The sequence below is a fragment of the Pseudophryne corroboree genome, chromosome 11 (genome assembly GCF_028390025.1).
Source record: "Pseudophryne corroboree isolate aPseCor3 chromosome 11, aPseCor3.hap2, whole genome shotgun sequence".
Classification (NCBI taxonomy): Eukaryota; Metazoa; Chordata; class Amphibia; order Anura; family Myobatrachidae; genus Pseudophryne; species Pseudophryne corroboree.
Genome location: NC_086454.1, coordinates 136,760,633 through 136,776,515, shown reverse-complemented (window position 1 = coordinate 136,776,515; position 15,883 = coordinate 136,760,633). Strand labels below are relative to the sequence as shown.

At 46.3% G+C, this 15,883-nt stretch overlaps 1 protein-coding gene across 1 annotated transcript in view; it reads right to left on the bottom strand.

The window, feature by feature from the left end:
- The window catches only part of SYVN1 (synoviolin 1), a 77,320-nt gene extending 72,025 nt beyond the window's left edge, over window positions 1–5,295 (bottom strand). The window contains exons 1-5 of the mRNA XM_063944844.1: window positions 5,057–5,295; window positions 2,689–2,844; window positions 1,723–1,815; window positions 1,025–1,177; window positions 207–255 (exon numbers count right to left, since the gene is read on the bottom strand). Of these exons, the coding sequence (XP_063800914.1) occupies window positions 207–255; window positions 1,025–1,177; window positions 1,723–1,815; window positions 2,689–2,820 (427 nt within the window). The 5' untranslated portion in view covers window positions 2,821–2,844; window positions 5,057–5,295. The remainder of the gene's footprint in view (window positions 1–206; window positions 256–1,024; window positions 1,178–1,722; window positions 1,816–2,688; window positions 2,845–5,056) is intronic.
- Between the last annotated feature and the right edge of the window lie 10,588 nt (window positions 5,296–15,883).

Sequence of the window (15,883 nt, the reverse complement as noted above, 5' to 3'; positions counted from 1 at the left end):
ATCGCAAGATTCGTTCTGCACATGCACAAAACAGGTCTTGCATCTGCACAGACCCCCAAACATCGTAATTGTACGCAAACCATTGGGTTTGCATACAAACATGAATCACAAACTTTGCAAAAATTCCCCTCACTTGACAGGCAATAAGCTTATTGAGCGATGAAGTGTATAAGTTTATGCGTAAATTATGTTTCTATGGCACCTACCAAGGATACGGAAATGGAACAGCCAGGAAATGTTTGGACTGCGCTCCATCTGTAATACAAGGAAAGGTATAAAGACATGACAAAAGTGGTCAATGAATAATAAGAATGTCTCCTCAGGTCCTTTCAATTCACTCTCAGAGTAATTCCAGATCAAATTGTAAAGCTATCAAAGAAACAGACATTAAAATGTAAAGCTTCATTACCACCCAGAGCTCAATAATTCCTCTCACTCTCAAAAGCCGCTATGGCTGCACAATTGTTCATCTAATGATCCAAAACCCGTAGCTCCACGACTCCATATACAGTAGGGGAGGTGTGAATGGGGTGGGTAGGGGTCACTCAGAAACCACAATAATGGACACTACAGCTTTTGCTTCATTCCCCTTACTCCCACTTCCTGCAGTAAATTTTCCGCTACCCATTCTGGAGTTTGGACGTCCAGACTGCAGAGCCGATTGTCACTGTGGCCACCTCCTGCTCTCCCACCCAGCGGCTCTAGCTTACAATGTTCCCCCCGCTCACCCACCTGGTGGCTGCAGCTTCCACTTGGACACCCCCAGCCTCCCTGCCGCCCCTCTTCCTCCTAGCGGCTGCAGCTTCCACTTTGACAAACTCCGGGTTCCCTACCGCGTCTCCGCTCTGAAGTGTAAGCTGCAGCAGCTTACACTGTGCATGCCCCCTCCCTCCCACCCTGTGCCTGAAGAGAATACCCTGTACCTCCCCTCCGCTCTCCTAAACGGCGGCAGTAGCTCACACTGTGAAAAAACTTCTTATAGCCGTTCATTTACTTTTGGAAAACATTAAGGTTTATAGCTTACAAAATCAACACGATCCTCGGCCAGCCAGTGGAAACATTTGAGGAATAGCAAAAGAGTGAAGAGTGCTACGAATCGCGGACTGAAATCATCCCGGAACACAGTGAAAGCGAGGCATGTTTCTGTAACGGCGTACCAGGAACGCTCCAGGAGATGCTGACACCCATGGCAGCAACAGGGAACAAACAAGAAAGGAAAGGAATGTGTTATGAAACTTACTAAGTAAACAGTGTTTATCTGAATACATGAACAATATATACATGCTACAAGCACAGTGCAGGCTACATATTTGATAGCCGTCAGTGGTAGCGATACAATAAGCATTTCCATTGGCATCTTCTAAGGCACATTTATGAAATAAGCAAAGAACACAGATGTATATATTACCTTACTGCCACACAGGAGAATGTGCTTCCTACCAATGGCATATGGCAAACTGGCAGGAGCAGAAACTAAGGCTTTTAATAGGCGTTTACCTTTCCCAGCAAAATGGAGAACAAATAAAATGGAGAAAGCCCTTTGTGAAGCTTCTCGCTGTCAGGTACGTGGGTGCCACAAGTCTGATACAGAACATGACTAGAAGAGCTCAGGCAGCCAATACAACTACATTACATTTACATAAATAAACATACGGCACGCGAATAGAGCATAATAGTATTATGTACAGTAAGCACAGCATGCAATCTCCACATATCACTTACCTCCATCTCAGCTGCTCGCAGCTGACCAAAAAACACTTTGCCCATGAACTTCCCTAAGAGGAACACCAACACAAACGCTTGTATGTAAAGAACCTATGGGTGAATAAAGATTTCTATCAATACATCAAACAAAATCAGCAGACATAGCCAACATCGATAGGTAGCCAGTTAGACATTTTATCATTATTCATTTTACTAGTTACCAGCGGAACAACATAACAGTAATGTCGGCGACTGTGAGCGCCTGAACGGAGCAACACTTCAATTGCTCCATCGGGCGCAATCTAGTGGCCGCCGGTGTGCAATAAAAAAAAAAAACTTGATTCCCCCCACAGAGGATTAGAGTTAGCCTTTTATTATATAGGATTATTTGGGAATGCCTTGATTAAAATGTCTGCACAAGTGTGATTTTTAAGTGAAAAATTGATATAACAGTGCACATACCTTCTCTCAGTTACTGATCATTGCCACATATTCCATGTTTAAATGTAGAGGTTTACTCTCACGAGTATAATAATTTGAGAGTATTTCTACCTAGAAAGTGACTTTTTTGTCTTCTATAGAATCTCGTTATATCTGCGGGATATAACGAGATTCTATAGAAGAGAAATGAAACATTTGGAAGAGGGGATATTAAATGTGATAATGTAACGTCTATGTAAATGAGCACCTTGTGTAGCAGCTTGTTATTTACAGTTGTGCAGCAGCTTGTTATTTTGGCGGTGGTAACTATGCAGCTGCTGCAGCCTATTGATATCTCCTGTAAGTCAGATCTCTTACTAATATGACAATTATAAATTAATGAGCACATTAGGAAAGCCATTATCTAAACACATTGCATACTGAAGGAAAAAGAAGCACTGCTTATAAAGACCATCTGTAAGTCACCTCGCCTGTGACTACCATATCTGAGGGAGACAGATTTCATCTTAATGTCCCAATGTGTACTCCGCTGTTATTACTCACAGCCATGCTGGGGCTTGATTTGGTCAGGTACACGACTGTGGGGTAGAACTGGTGCTTGAGAAGATAAGCATGCGTCACCACTGCAGCTGTAAGGGCCAGACTGGCACCTGTCATCATTGCTGTCCTCATCATGGTAGCAATGGGAGGGACAGCACCCTGCAGAAAGTTAGGGAATAATATTAACACTCATTCCCTATGGCTTACCTAGAATGGTCTCACTAAAGGGCAGCTGAACTAAGCCTTGGAGATTGATAACGTGAAGAGAGATAAAGTACCAGCCTATCAGCTCCTGTCATTTGTCAAACACAGCGTGCAACATGGCAGTTAGGAGCTGATTGGTTGGTACTTTATCTCTCTCCAAGGCTTAGTACATCTCCCCTTAGAGAAGGAAAATAAATACATTTAGGAATTCCATATTATATGCAGTAGCATTTTTAAAGGCAGGTCATACTCACCAAGCAACAACTTTTATATTGCTTAATTGCAATACTGTCAAAAAGGATTATGCTAGCATGGCCAATTATATTTGTGTACACTTACATAAGGATGTTATCTTGCATTACCCCATGTAGCCTACCTAAGTAATCTGCCACACCATGTACAAATAAAATATAGTGCTATTATAAAATTGCAGCATATATAGTGGGGAGCTTAATATAAAAACAAACAAAAAAACAGCTTCGTTATTACAAGTGTATAATAAACAGCTGCACATTTCCCTGACAGACACATAAGACAGGTAAACCAATTCAGTTACATGCAAGTTGCAACTACACATCCATTGACTGCATGGAAATAAACGTGTATATAGTCATCCGTGTGACATGTTGCATGCATCTATGTGCTTTCACCACCCCTGTCTATAAGTTTATAACTGGTGCAAGAGATCCATCTGACATCTAACTGCACATGCACAATATGGGTGTGGTATGGAAGGTCGATAGTGTCTAGGTCAACCATTATTGGTCGACAGGGATTCCAGGTCGGCATGAGTTTTGTAAAAAAAAAAACAAATTGGTATTGTTTTCTCCGTACAGTGACTGGGAACCCCAATTAGTGCACTGTGTCCCCTCGCATGCTTCAGTTACTGTTCCCAATTTTAGTCCACGTAGATCGTTAAGTATGAAAAAGTTTTTTTTTTTAAATTGTGAAAAACGCGTCGACCTTTTGACCTAGAACATGTTGACCTAGAAACCCTGTTGACCTAGATAGTGTCGACCTAGAGACTGGATACCGCACAATATAGCGTAGCCTGCAATTCCATCTACTAGCCCTGACTGTTGGGACTGAGATGCATGCCACGCTGAATTGCCCATAGATGTGTAATGGATCATGCAAAGAGCTGAAAATCACTACACATATCTGTATAACGGACTTGTATGGTCAAAACATACATTAAACAATCACTGCTAGTGTCAAGTCTAATGGCAAAGCAGATTTCAAACAATGCATATTATAGTAACCCCAATTGCGGTTTCTGACATCAATACACTATAAAATATTAGTACATGATATAAGACTGATCAATAGTAATATTATTACACCTTAATGGATGCACGCTGCAGAAGTAGATATACAGCTACACAATATGACTATTTGTTAGCATACACAGGCGGAGATCATTACATTGGTGTCACCATCACGTATGATCTCTGCACCTGCAGGAAACATCTGTTAACAGGAAGCCATCACATCTATCCCCGATTCTCCGCATGATTTCACGCAGCTAGGGAGATACTTATTTATACACATACATATACTGTATATGAAGCACCACCAAAAGCTACTTTGAAAATACTAATTCCATATTAGGTCTTCAAACAGCGATTCCAAACTGAAGACAAAAATAACTGTAGTGATAGCAGTTTAGCATATTCCCGACACAGACAGTATGAGCACAGAGGATGTAACCAGCGAGTCTTCCATGCTGTCCACAGTATACAACAGAGTCTTCCATGCTGTCCACAGTATACAACAGAGTCTTAAATCCAAGGCCATAAAACTTACAGTAACCATATAGTTTATGGTAACAAATGATTCCAACACCATGGTCAGCGTGGACACAAGTGCAGTGCACAGAGTGATGGAGTAATCCACTGCTCTAAACTTAACCTGTTTGGGAATGAGAAATGTCATCTGTCCTTAGTACATAACCCATGCAAAGACTCACAGCAGTGTGCAGCAGCAGCACTGACAGTGTACATAGTATGTATCAGCACTTACCTAATTCCCAGCCCCAGCTACCCCCCTGTACACTGACCTGCCCCCTGCCCAGTGCCCTGCCAGGTCTGAGGCATGCTCCTCTGGTAGTTTGAAATCCCTATGTCACTCCACGTATACTCAGTGCCCCAAGCCACACCAGCCTTACCCCAGCCGGTGACAGCTCCTACCCGAGCCTCGGGTCCCTTCCCAGCTGTTGCTGTTGCTGCTGCTGCCACTAACAGCCCAAAACAGGAAAAGGCTCATGCAGTAGACACGTCACTTCCGGGCGGATGGGCGCATCCAAGTAGCAGGAGATGAATGAAGGAAGGGTAGAGCCCAACACCCGAACCTCGGCCAGTTACCCGCATGCATAACGTGGAGGACATCGCATTTATCGCATAACAGCGACATTCGCTGCGTAGCGTGCATATAACCGGCGTACACGGGGCATCAGACAGCTAGCGTTTACGTACAAATAACCGACCCCGTTTTTGGGAAGTGGTACAGACCACTCACTGCAGTGTTACCGGAGGGGAATGTACCACAAGTAACGTTGGCGGCGGGGGAGTGCATGGGGGTAACAGTGTAGTGGCAGGGATAGATATTGTAAGTATTAGGCGCTGTACTGGCACAGGCAGGGACATGTACACGGAGCCCTGCGCTGAGTACGCTGCACACACTGTACAGTACCGGGATCCCTGCCAGGTGCCAGCTTCTTACTGTACTGTGACCGTGGCTGCACATGATTGGCTGTTAGCTATGTGGTTTCACCAATGAGTCTGCGTGGGATAGCTTGGAGAGCTGACGCGGACCAATAGGAAAGGGAGATTTAGGAATAATTGATTTGCTACTTGATTGCTGTCATTGACGTTATATACCCTCGGGGGAGACTTATCAATTATTAAAAAGTGGAGTTGTCCATAGTAACCAATCAGATTGTAGCCATTTTATAGCATGCTCCAGATAACATATTTAGAATATGATTAGTTGTTATGGACAACACCTCAACTTGTCTTACGCGCAGATACATCAGAATTTATTAAAATAGAAAATTAATCAGTGACTGTGCAAAAACAGAAAGATCTTGGATAAACAATTTAATTTTAGAGGTCAGTGGTGGATGATGTGTAACGCTGGCTACACACTTAACAATGCGCATAAGATGCAACATTGGTGGTCATTCCGAGTTGTTCGCTCAGTAAATTTTTTCGCATCGCAGCGATTTTCCGCTTAGTGCGCATGCGCAATGTCCGCACTGCGACTGCGCCAAGTAAATTTGCTATGCAGTTAGGTATTTTACTCACGGTTTTTTCTTCGTTCTGGTGATCGTAATGTGATTGACAGGAAGTGGGTGTTTCTGGGCGGAAACAGGCCGTTTTATGGGCGTGTGGGAAAAAACGCTACCGTTTCTGGGAAAAACGCGGGAGTGGCTGGAGAAACGGAGGAGTGTCTGGGCGAACGCTGGGTGTGTTTGTGACGTCAAACCAGGAACGACAAGCACTGAACTGATCGCACTGGCAGAGTAAGTCTCGAGCTACTCAGAAACTGCACAGAGATGTCTTTTCGCAATACTGCAAATCTTTCGTTCGCAATTTTAAGAAGCTAAGATTCACTCCCAGTAGGCGGCGGCTTAGCATGTGCAAAGCTGCTAAAAGCAGCTTGCGAGCGAACAACTCGGAATGAGGGCCATTGTCAAGGCAAACAATATTGGACATACACACTGAACAATATCGTCACCAATATCATCAGTGACGGCATCAACCCACATCCAGGTGCATTCAGTCTTGTCCAATATCTTTAGATTTCAAAGCTGAAACTAAAGATATTGGAATTCGTTAACAACACGTGGGTGCATGCATCGTTAACGATATAGTGTATACACCCTGGATGATGTGAGCGATATATAATTCGATGCGCTAGTTCGGACGATATATCGGGTGCATATAGTCAAGTGTGTCCCAGCCTAATGGTGCCCACACACGGTGTGATTATCGCGGGCAATTTGATATTTTAAATAGTATGTGCAGTCAGGTATTTTTGTACTACATCGCATACATTACATATTGTAGTGTAGATTAAATCAGGTGTAGTTCAAATCGCATACCACTTAGTCTAAATCTCATAGCACACATTGTATAGGCTCAAATCGCACCTAGTAGAGATCTCACCGTGTGTGGGTACCATAAGTCTTGGAGCATACAGGACAAGTGTCAAGGCAGGCTGTTTTGTGAATCCGTTGGACTCAGACCAACCGAAGGAGCAGATGCTCCTGAGTGCAGGAAACAAGGAGGACGAAGATAATTCCTTTTCATATATTTATTGGCAGCAACAAAATAGAATAAAGCGGTAGGAAGTCAATATTAGTTCGGGATTGATAAACCGTCGAGATGATAACGTGAGTGAAAAACTGTAAGAATGTCCTCTGAATGATACGAAGTTGAGACTGAAGAACTGTGAAGAGTGTTAGGCGCCGGGGTCCGCTCGTCGGTGTGGCCCGGCGCCTAGCAACCAGGGACGCCGTGCGCGTACAGCCGCCGGCTCCCTGGCAACGCTAGACGCCGGGCGCACGGAGCCGCACGGACCCTAGCAACGGGGACGCCACTTACGGACTGCGTTTCCCCGTTGCTGGGTTCAATTTAATTAATAGATATCTGTTTTCCTGGCCATGCAGCTTGGCAGCTGTATGGCATCTAATCCAATCAGCCTCCAAACAGCTGATTGGAGGACTCCCTGTTAAATACACTTCCTGGGCTTCTCACAGACGCCGGTAATAGCTTCCTGCATGCTGAATCTGTTTGCTGTGAGTGTTTCCAGTCCTGCTGTATCCGGTCGTTCCTGTTCTCAGTTGTCCTGTACTCGGAAGTCGTCATCTGTTCCTGGAGTCCTGACTGAGCACCTTTTGAACATCCAGTGGTGTTCGTGAGTCACGGCGTAGCCGTGTGTTGCGGCTTGGGCCGCTTTAGTATTTGTCATTTATTATTTGTGTTTCGGAGCTTTTGCGGAGGATTCCGCTCCCACAGATCCACTCTGGTATCCAGCGGTGCTGGGTAGGAGTACGGACTAGTGGATTTTGGTTGTCCTTTTCCCTGGCGGGTTACCGCACATACCTCAGGTTTAGTCAGTTAGCTTGTAGCCCCTGGCCTGGTTGTTTACTCAGAGGGCCCCTTGTTATCACCCTGTCTCGGATTTCCCTTTGTCTCCCATTAAGACCTGAGGGGCCATCGGAGTTGGGCAGACATAATCCGCCCTTCAAACGCGGCTGCCATGGGCTCAAGCAACCATAGTCTCGCAGGGGATTTCTGACAACACGGGCGAGACAACGGAGTTAGGGCGCCAGGGGCTACTTTCTATTCCCGCTCCCTTCCCCAGCATTCCGTTCCAGTGCTCCGGTCCTTGCAATAGGACCACCTCAGACCAGAGTGCTGGAATCATAACATTATTACCGGCCAAACCAAAACTTAAAATTAAACAGGGTTTGATTTTTTCCCTTATTCAGTTTTGTAAGAATTGTCGGCCCCATGAATCCCACTGGTTTAGGGCCAAATCCTGGCCAGCTTCTAGTTAGCCAGATTCAAGAACTTACTCAAATGGTTCAGGATCTTTCCCTTCGGGTGAAGTCGCAGGAAGATCTTTTACGAACTTCCCCGAGGGTAGTCCCTGAACCAAAAATGCACTTGCCTGACCGTTTTTCTGGTGATAGGAAGCAGTTTTTTAATTTTAAAGAGTCCTGTAAACTTTATTTTCGTTTAAGACCAATCTCCTCAGGTACTGAATCTCAGCGGGTCGGAATTATTATTTCTTTGCTCCAGGGGGATCCCCAGACCTGGGCTTTTGGTTTAAAAGCAGAGGATCCGGCATTGTTGTCAGTAGACGCCTTTCTGGGGTCTTTAGGGCTTTTGTATGATGACCCTGATAGGGAGGCATCCGCCGAGAGTCAGTTACGCGCTCTCAGACAAGGTAGAGATCCTGCAGAGGTTTATTGTACAGAGTTTCGCCGTTGGTCGAACGACTGTGGCTGGAATGACCCAGCTCTGCGCAGTCAGTTTCGCCTCGGCTTATCTGAGTCTATAAAAGACAGTCTCCTTCAGTATCCCGCTCCTGAGACGCTCGATAAACTCATGGAGCTTTCTATTAAGATTGATCGTCGTCTCAGAGAGCGGAGGGCTGAAAAAGGAGCACCTGTCAGGTCTACTCCTTGTGTATTTTCCATTCCTGAAGACATAGAGGAGCCCATGCAGATGGGTCTCTCGAGGCTGTCTCCAGAAGAAAGAGCCAGAAGGCAAAACTCTGGTCTTTGTTTGTACTGTGGGGGTAAGGGACATTTTGCCCGTAATTGTCCGAACAAGTCGGGAAACGCCTCGACCAAGTGAATTGTGAGGGGGTTCACTTTGGTCTGCAGCTTATCTCCTCGAGTAACTCCCTGTTAGTCCCAGCTAAAGTTTCCTTTGGCAGCCTCAGTTCTTCGGTGTCGGCTTTTGTTGACAGTGGAGCTGCAGGGAACTTTATGGACTTAACGTGGGCCAAGGCCTTAGGTATTCCTCAGTTAACCTTGGGTAGGTGTATCACCATGCATGGTTTAGATGGGAGTCCCTTGTCCAATGGGGTTATTTCCCTCTGTACACCCCCTGTACTACTTACGGTAGGAGCTCTTCATTCCGAAAAGATTGAGTTTTTCCTTACCCATTGCCCAGCAGTTCCAGTGGTTCTGGGTCACCCTTGGCTGGCCTTTCATAATCCCATCATTGATTGGCAGTCGGGGGAGATCTCACAATGGGGTACCATCTGTAATAAGGAATGTATTACGTTTCCCGTCAGAATAGCTGCTGCCATTCCTGAACCCATTCCCGTGGAATACCAGGACTTTGTTGATGTATTTTCCAAGGGCAATGCGGACATTCTGCCTCCCCATCGGCCTTATGATTGTGCTATTGAGCTAATTCCTGATGTCACATTGCTAAAGGGAAGGTTATATGCATTGTCCGGACCAGAAACTGCGGCCATGAATGAGTATGTTAAGGAGAGCCTAGGGAAAGGATTTATCAGGCCATCTAAATCCCCTTTAAGTGCAGGCTTCTTCTTTGTGGAGAAGAAAGATGGATCACTCAGACCTTGCATTGACTTTAGAGCTCTGAATAAGATCTCAATTAAAAATACTTACCCTCTGCCGCTGATTTCTGTCCTCTTTGATCAGCTGCGTTCGGCTGTGATTTTTTCTAAGATTGACCTGAGGGTAGCGTATAACCTCATCCGAATCAAGTCGGGAGATGAGTGGAAAACGGCGTTCAGTACTCAGTCGGGTCACTACGAGTATCTGGTGATGCCGTTCGGCTTGTCTAACGCTCCGGCAGTTTTCCAGGATCTCATTAACGATGTGCTCCGTGATTTTCTTGGAAGATTCGTGGTCGTTTACTTAGACGATATCCTAATCTATTCTGACTCTATAGAACAACATGTTACCCAGGTGCGTCAGGTTCTTCAAAAATTACGTGAAAATCACCTTTATGCCAAGCTGGAGAAGTGTGAGTTTCATGTCACGGAGGTATCCTTTTTAGGGTACATTATTTCCCCTCGGGGATTCTGTATGGAACCAAAGAAGCTCCAAGCCATCCTTAGTTGGGCGCAACCCACCAACTTAAAAGCAATTCAGCGCTTTTTAGGGTTTGCGAATTATTATAGAAGATTTATTCATTCTTTTTCCGACCTGGTTGCTCCCATTGTGGCACTGACTAGGAAGGGAGCGGATCCTACCAACTGGTCACGTGAAGCTGAGTTATCATTTCAGGCCTTGAAACAAGCTTTCGTCTCAGCCCCAGTCCTCAGACATCCCAACCCAGAATTGCCCTTCATTGTTGAGGTTGATGCCTCGGAGGTTGGAGTGGGGGCTATCCTATCTCAGAAGGATCCGGACTCTCTAGAATTACATCCTTGTGCCTTTATGTCCAGGAAATTCTCTTCCGCTGAATCCAACTACGATGTTGGTAACCGGGAGTTACTGGCTATTAAATGGGCTTTCGAGGAGTGGAGGCATTGGCTTGAGGGAGCAACACATACCATTTCAGTATTGACTGACCACAAAAATCTTCAGTACATCGAATCAGCTAAACGGCTGAATGCCCGGCAGGCTCGTTGGGCTTTATTTTTTACTCGTTTCAAGTTTATTATCACCTTCAGGCCAGGTTCCAAGAATACCAAGGCGGATGCCCTGTCACGCAGTTTTCTTCCAGTTCATAATAACAGTCCTGTTACTCCCATACTTCCGTCTTCAGTCATTTGGGCAGGCCTCACACAAGATTTATTTACCCAGTTAAAGCAGCTTCAACATCAAGCTCCTGGAAATACTCCTGCTGGTCGTCTTTATGTCCCTGAGTTTTTGAGAGCTACTGTTTTGACTGAGTTTCATGATAGCAAAGTTGCCGGGCATCCGGGGACCTCTAAGACTTTGGAATTAGTCTCCCGCTCAGTATGGTGGCCTGGTCTTTCTAAAGACATTAAGGAGTTTGTTTTTTCTTGTCAGGTCTGTGCACAGCATAAAGTTCCCCGTTCCTTACCCATCGGGCAACTTATGCCCTTAAATGTTCCTCTCAGGCCATGGTCTCATATTTCCATGGATTTTGTGGTAGACCTCCCTCTGTCAGCCGGATTCCGAGTCATATGGGTGGTAGTGGACCGTTTTAGCAAGATGGCCCATTTCATTGCTCTTCCCCGACTGCCATCTGCCCAGGAATTGGCAGTTTTGTTTCTCCGCCATGTTTTCAGACTTCATGGGTTACCCACTGATATTGTTTCTGATCGGGGTCCACAATTCATTGCACAATTTTGGAAGTCTTTTTGTGCCTCATTAAAGATGAAATTGTCTTTAACGTCCGGCTACCATCCCCAATCCAACGGGCAGACCGAGCGAGTTAATCAATCATTAAAACAGTATTTGCGTTTGTACTCAGCCAAACTCCAGAATGATTGGTCCGAGTTTCTTCCTTTGGCGGAGTTTGCTTACAACAATTCTTGTCATTCCTCCACTAATGTGTCTCCATTCTTTTCAGTTTTTGGTTTTCACCCCAGAGCTAATTCTTTTTTTCAACATTCCTCTGTCTTCTCGCTAACCTTTAACCTCTCATCTCAGACTCATTTGGAGAAAAGTGCACCTTGCTCTCAGAAAAGCGGCATTTCGAGAGAAAAAATTTTCTGACAGGCTCCGGCGGCCTTGCACTTTTAAGATGGGAGATAGGGTATGGTTGTCGACTCGTAACATTAAACTTCGACAAACCTCAGCTAGATTGGGCCCCAAATTTATTGGACCATTTCATATTATTAAAAAAAATCAATCCAGTTGCTTTCCGGTTACGTTTACCAAGAGCTCTCCGGATCGGAAATACGTTCCATTGCTCCTTGTTGAAACCATACGTTTCTTCCAGTAGATTTCCTCGGAAGATCTCTCAGGGGAAATCACCAGTAGATGTACAGGGTCATCAGGAGTTCTTGGTGGAGAAGGTTCTCGATTCCAAATTGTCCCGGGGTCGGCTTTATTTTCTGGTGCACTGGAGAGGCTATGGTCCAGAGGAAAGGTCTTGGGTCCTGGATAAGGATCTCCATGCCCCGAGGCTCAAGAGGGCATTTTTTCGGGAATTTCCTCGGAAACCTGGCTTTAGGGGTTCCTTGACCCCTCCTCAAGGGGGGGGTACTGTTAGGCGCCGGGGTCCGCTCGTCGGTGCGGCCCGGCGCCTAGCAACCAGGGACGCCGTGCGCGTACAGCCGCCGGCTCCCTGGCAACGCTAGACGCCGGGCGCACGGAGCCGCACGGACCCTAGCAACGGGGACGCCACTTACGGACTGCGTTTCCCCGTTGCTGGGTTCAATTTAATTAATAGATATCTGTTTTCCTGGCCATGCAGCTTGGCAGCTGTATGGCATCTAATCCAATCAGCCTCCAAACAGCTGATTGGAGGACTCCCTGTTAAATACACTTCCTGGGCTTCTCACAGACGCCGGTAATAGCTTCCTGCATGCTGAATCTGTTTGCTGTGAGTGTTTCCAGTCCTGCTGTATCCGGTCGTTCCTGTTCTCAGTTGTCCTGTACTCGGAAGTCGTCATCTGTTCCTGGAGTCCTGACTGAGCACCTTTTGAACATCCAGTGGTGTTCGTGAGTCACGGCGTAGCCGTGTGTTGCGGCTTGGGCCGCTTTATTATTTGTCATTTATTATTTGTGTTTCTGAGCTTTTGCGGAGGATTCCGCTCCCACAGATCCACTCTGGTATCCAGCGGTGCTGGGTAGGAGTACGGACTAGTGGATTTTGGTTGTCCTTTTCCCTGGCGGGTTACCGCACATAGCTCAGGTTTAGTCAGTTAGCTTGTAGCCCCTGGCCTGGTTGTTTAGTCAGAGGGCCCCTTGTTATCACCCTGTCTCGGATTTCCCTTTGTCTCCCATTAAGACCTGAGGGGGCATCGGAGTTGGGCAGACATAATCCGCCCTTCAAACGCGGCTGCCATGGGCTCAAGCAACCATAGTCTCGCAGGGGATTTCTGACAACACGGGCGAGACAACGGAGTTAGGGCGCCAGGGGCTACTTTCTATTCCCGCTCCCTTCCCCAGCATTCCGTTCCAGTGCTCCGGTCCTTGCAATAGGACCACCTCAGACCAGAGTGCTGGAATCATAACAGAAGAGTTTGCTTTAGATGATACAAAGACATGACTGAAGAACTGTGAAGTTAAGTTGCTGTATGATGCAAAGACATGGCTTAGCACTGTGAAGATTTGTTGTAGGATGATGCAAAGCCGTGGAAGGAGAACTGTGAAGACTGGTTACAGGATGATACGTACAGGTGAATGGAGAACGGTGAAGACTGTTGCTGGATGATGCGAAGACGAGAATGAAGAACTGTGAAGACGGGTTAGCTAGCTGAAGCGAAGACGTAACTGAGGAGCTGTGAGGATCGTCCACCGGATGATGTGGAGACGTGACCGAAAGACACAGGCTGACCAACCACCACGGGAATCCTGGAGAACTCGAAGACACCAGCAGGAGAGTGGTCGACCGTGACCGCGCTCTGGGGAGCTGGTGGGCGTAGTGCAGAGAGAGCCGGCAGACAACTCGGAGAGCAAGATGGAACCAAATTACCTAGAGACGCACAGAGTAATCTGCGGGAGCACAGAGCTAGGGTACAGAGTAACCACAGCAAAGCACTGGCACAGAATGCAAAAATCCCAGCCTATTTATAGGCAGCAGAAAAACAGGATTGGCTGACACTCACTCATTACGCTCATTGGTGCTGCACTTGGTCTCCAACATGGCCGCCCCCTATACTGCAGACACACAGGGAGGCTGCGGGCCACTAGGTCCTCCCTCCAGTCTCCGAGAAACCATCACTCCTGCCGCTGACCGCGCCGTGTCCCTATGCGGCCACTGAGCACCACTGCTAGCTGCGCCGGCAGTGGATGAATCCCGGGACCCGCGGCGGTGAGTACCCGCCGTGTGACAGTACCCCCCCCCCCCCCCCCCTTTTGAGGGTAGTCTCGGAACACCTTCGGGCTTTGTTAGGATTTTTGGAGTGGGAATCTTGTATCAACTTTGGAGCATGGACATCCTCAGCGAAAACCCAAGACCTCTCTTCGGGTCCATACCCTTTCCAGTCAAGAAGATACTGCAGACGTCCATAATGATGACGAGAGTCCAGAATTTTTTTAACCTCAAATTCTTCATCTTGCAAAGTGCAAATTTTAGGAGGTTTGGGCAAGGCTGTACGAAATTTGTTGAGAATTAAAGGCTTTAGAAGTGATATGTGGAAAGCATAGGATATCTTGAAGGACGACAGCAGTTTGACTTTATAAGCCACAGGATTAAGCACTCTTTCTATAGGGAAAGGACCAATATACTTGGGCGCAAATTTCATGGAAGGTACTTTGAACTTGAGGTTGCGAGTAGATATCCAGACTTGATCCCCCGCCTTGTAACTGGGTACTGCCTTCCGACTTTTTTCTGCGAAGGACTTATAACGTATGGAAGTTTTAACTAAAGACTTGTGTACTTGAGTCCATATTTTAGAGAGTTGCTTGAGAATTAAATCAGCTGCTGGCACCTCCTGAGCTGGAAGAGGCTGAAATTCAGGTACTCGCGGATGGAAACCAACATTGACATAGGGGGTCATTCTTAGTTGATCGCTAGCTGCCGATGTTCGCTGCGTAGCGATCATTTAAAAAAATGGCAAAACTACGCAATCATGCGCACACACGGCGTATGGGTACAAAGAGCATCGTTGTTTTGCACTGCTCCTAGCGACAATTCCATTCTCACAGCCGATCGCAAGGAGATTGACAGGGAGTGGGAGTTTATGGGTGTCAACTGACCGTTTTCTGGGAGTGTTTGGAAAAATGCAGGCGTTTGCAGGGCGGGTATCTGATGTCAATTCCGGGACCTTCGTCACTGCAATCATCGCACAGAATAAGTAACTACAGGGCTGGTCTTGTTTTGCACAAAATGTTTTTGTACCGCTCGGCTGCACAGACGTTCGCACTCTTGCAAAGCGAAAATACACTCCCCCGTGGGCGGCGACTATGCGTTTGCACGGCTGCTAAAAGTAGCTAGCGAGCGATCAACTCGTAATGAGCCCCATAGAATGGAGTATATTCAGAAGATGAATAAAAGAGATTATTATGAGCGAATTCTGCCAGCGGAAAAAAGTCCAACCAATCATCTTGTGAAGAGGAGATATATAAACGAAGGAAGGTCTCGAGATCCTGATTTACCCATTCAGTTTGTCCATCAGACTGGGGATGACATGCTGAAGAGTGATTAAATTTGATGCTTAGAGAAGAACAGAGTGCTCTCCAAAATTTGGCCACAAACTGCGTGCCTCGATCTGAAACAATTTCAAGAGGAAGACCATGTAGCTTAAAGATCTTGGAGATGAATAATTTGGCAAGGACTGGAGCCGAGGGCAGACCTGAAAGAGGAACGAAATGCGCCATTTTTAAAAATCGATCTACCACCACCCAGATGGT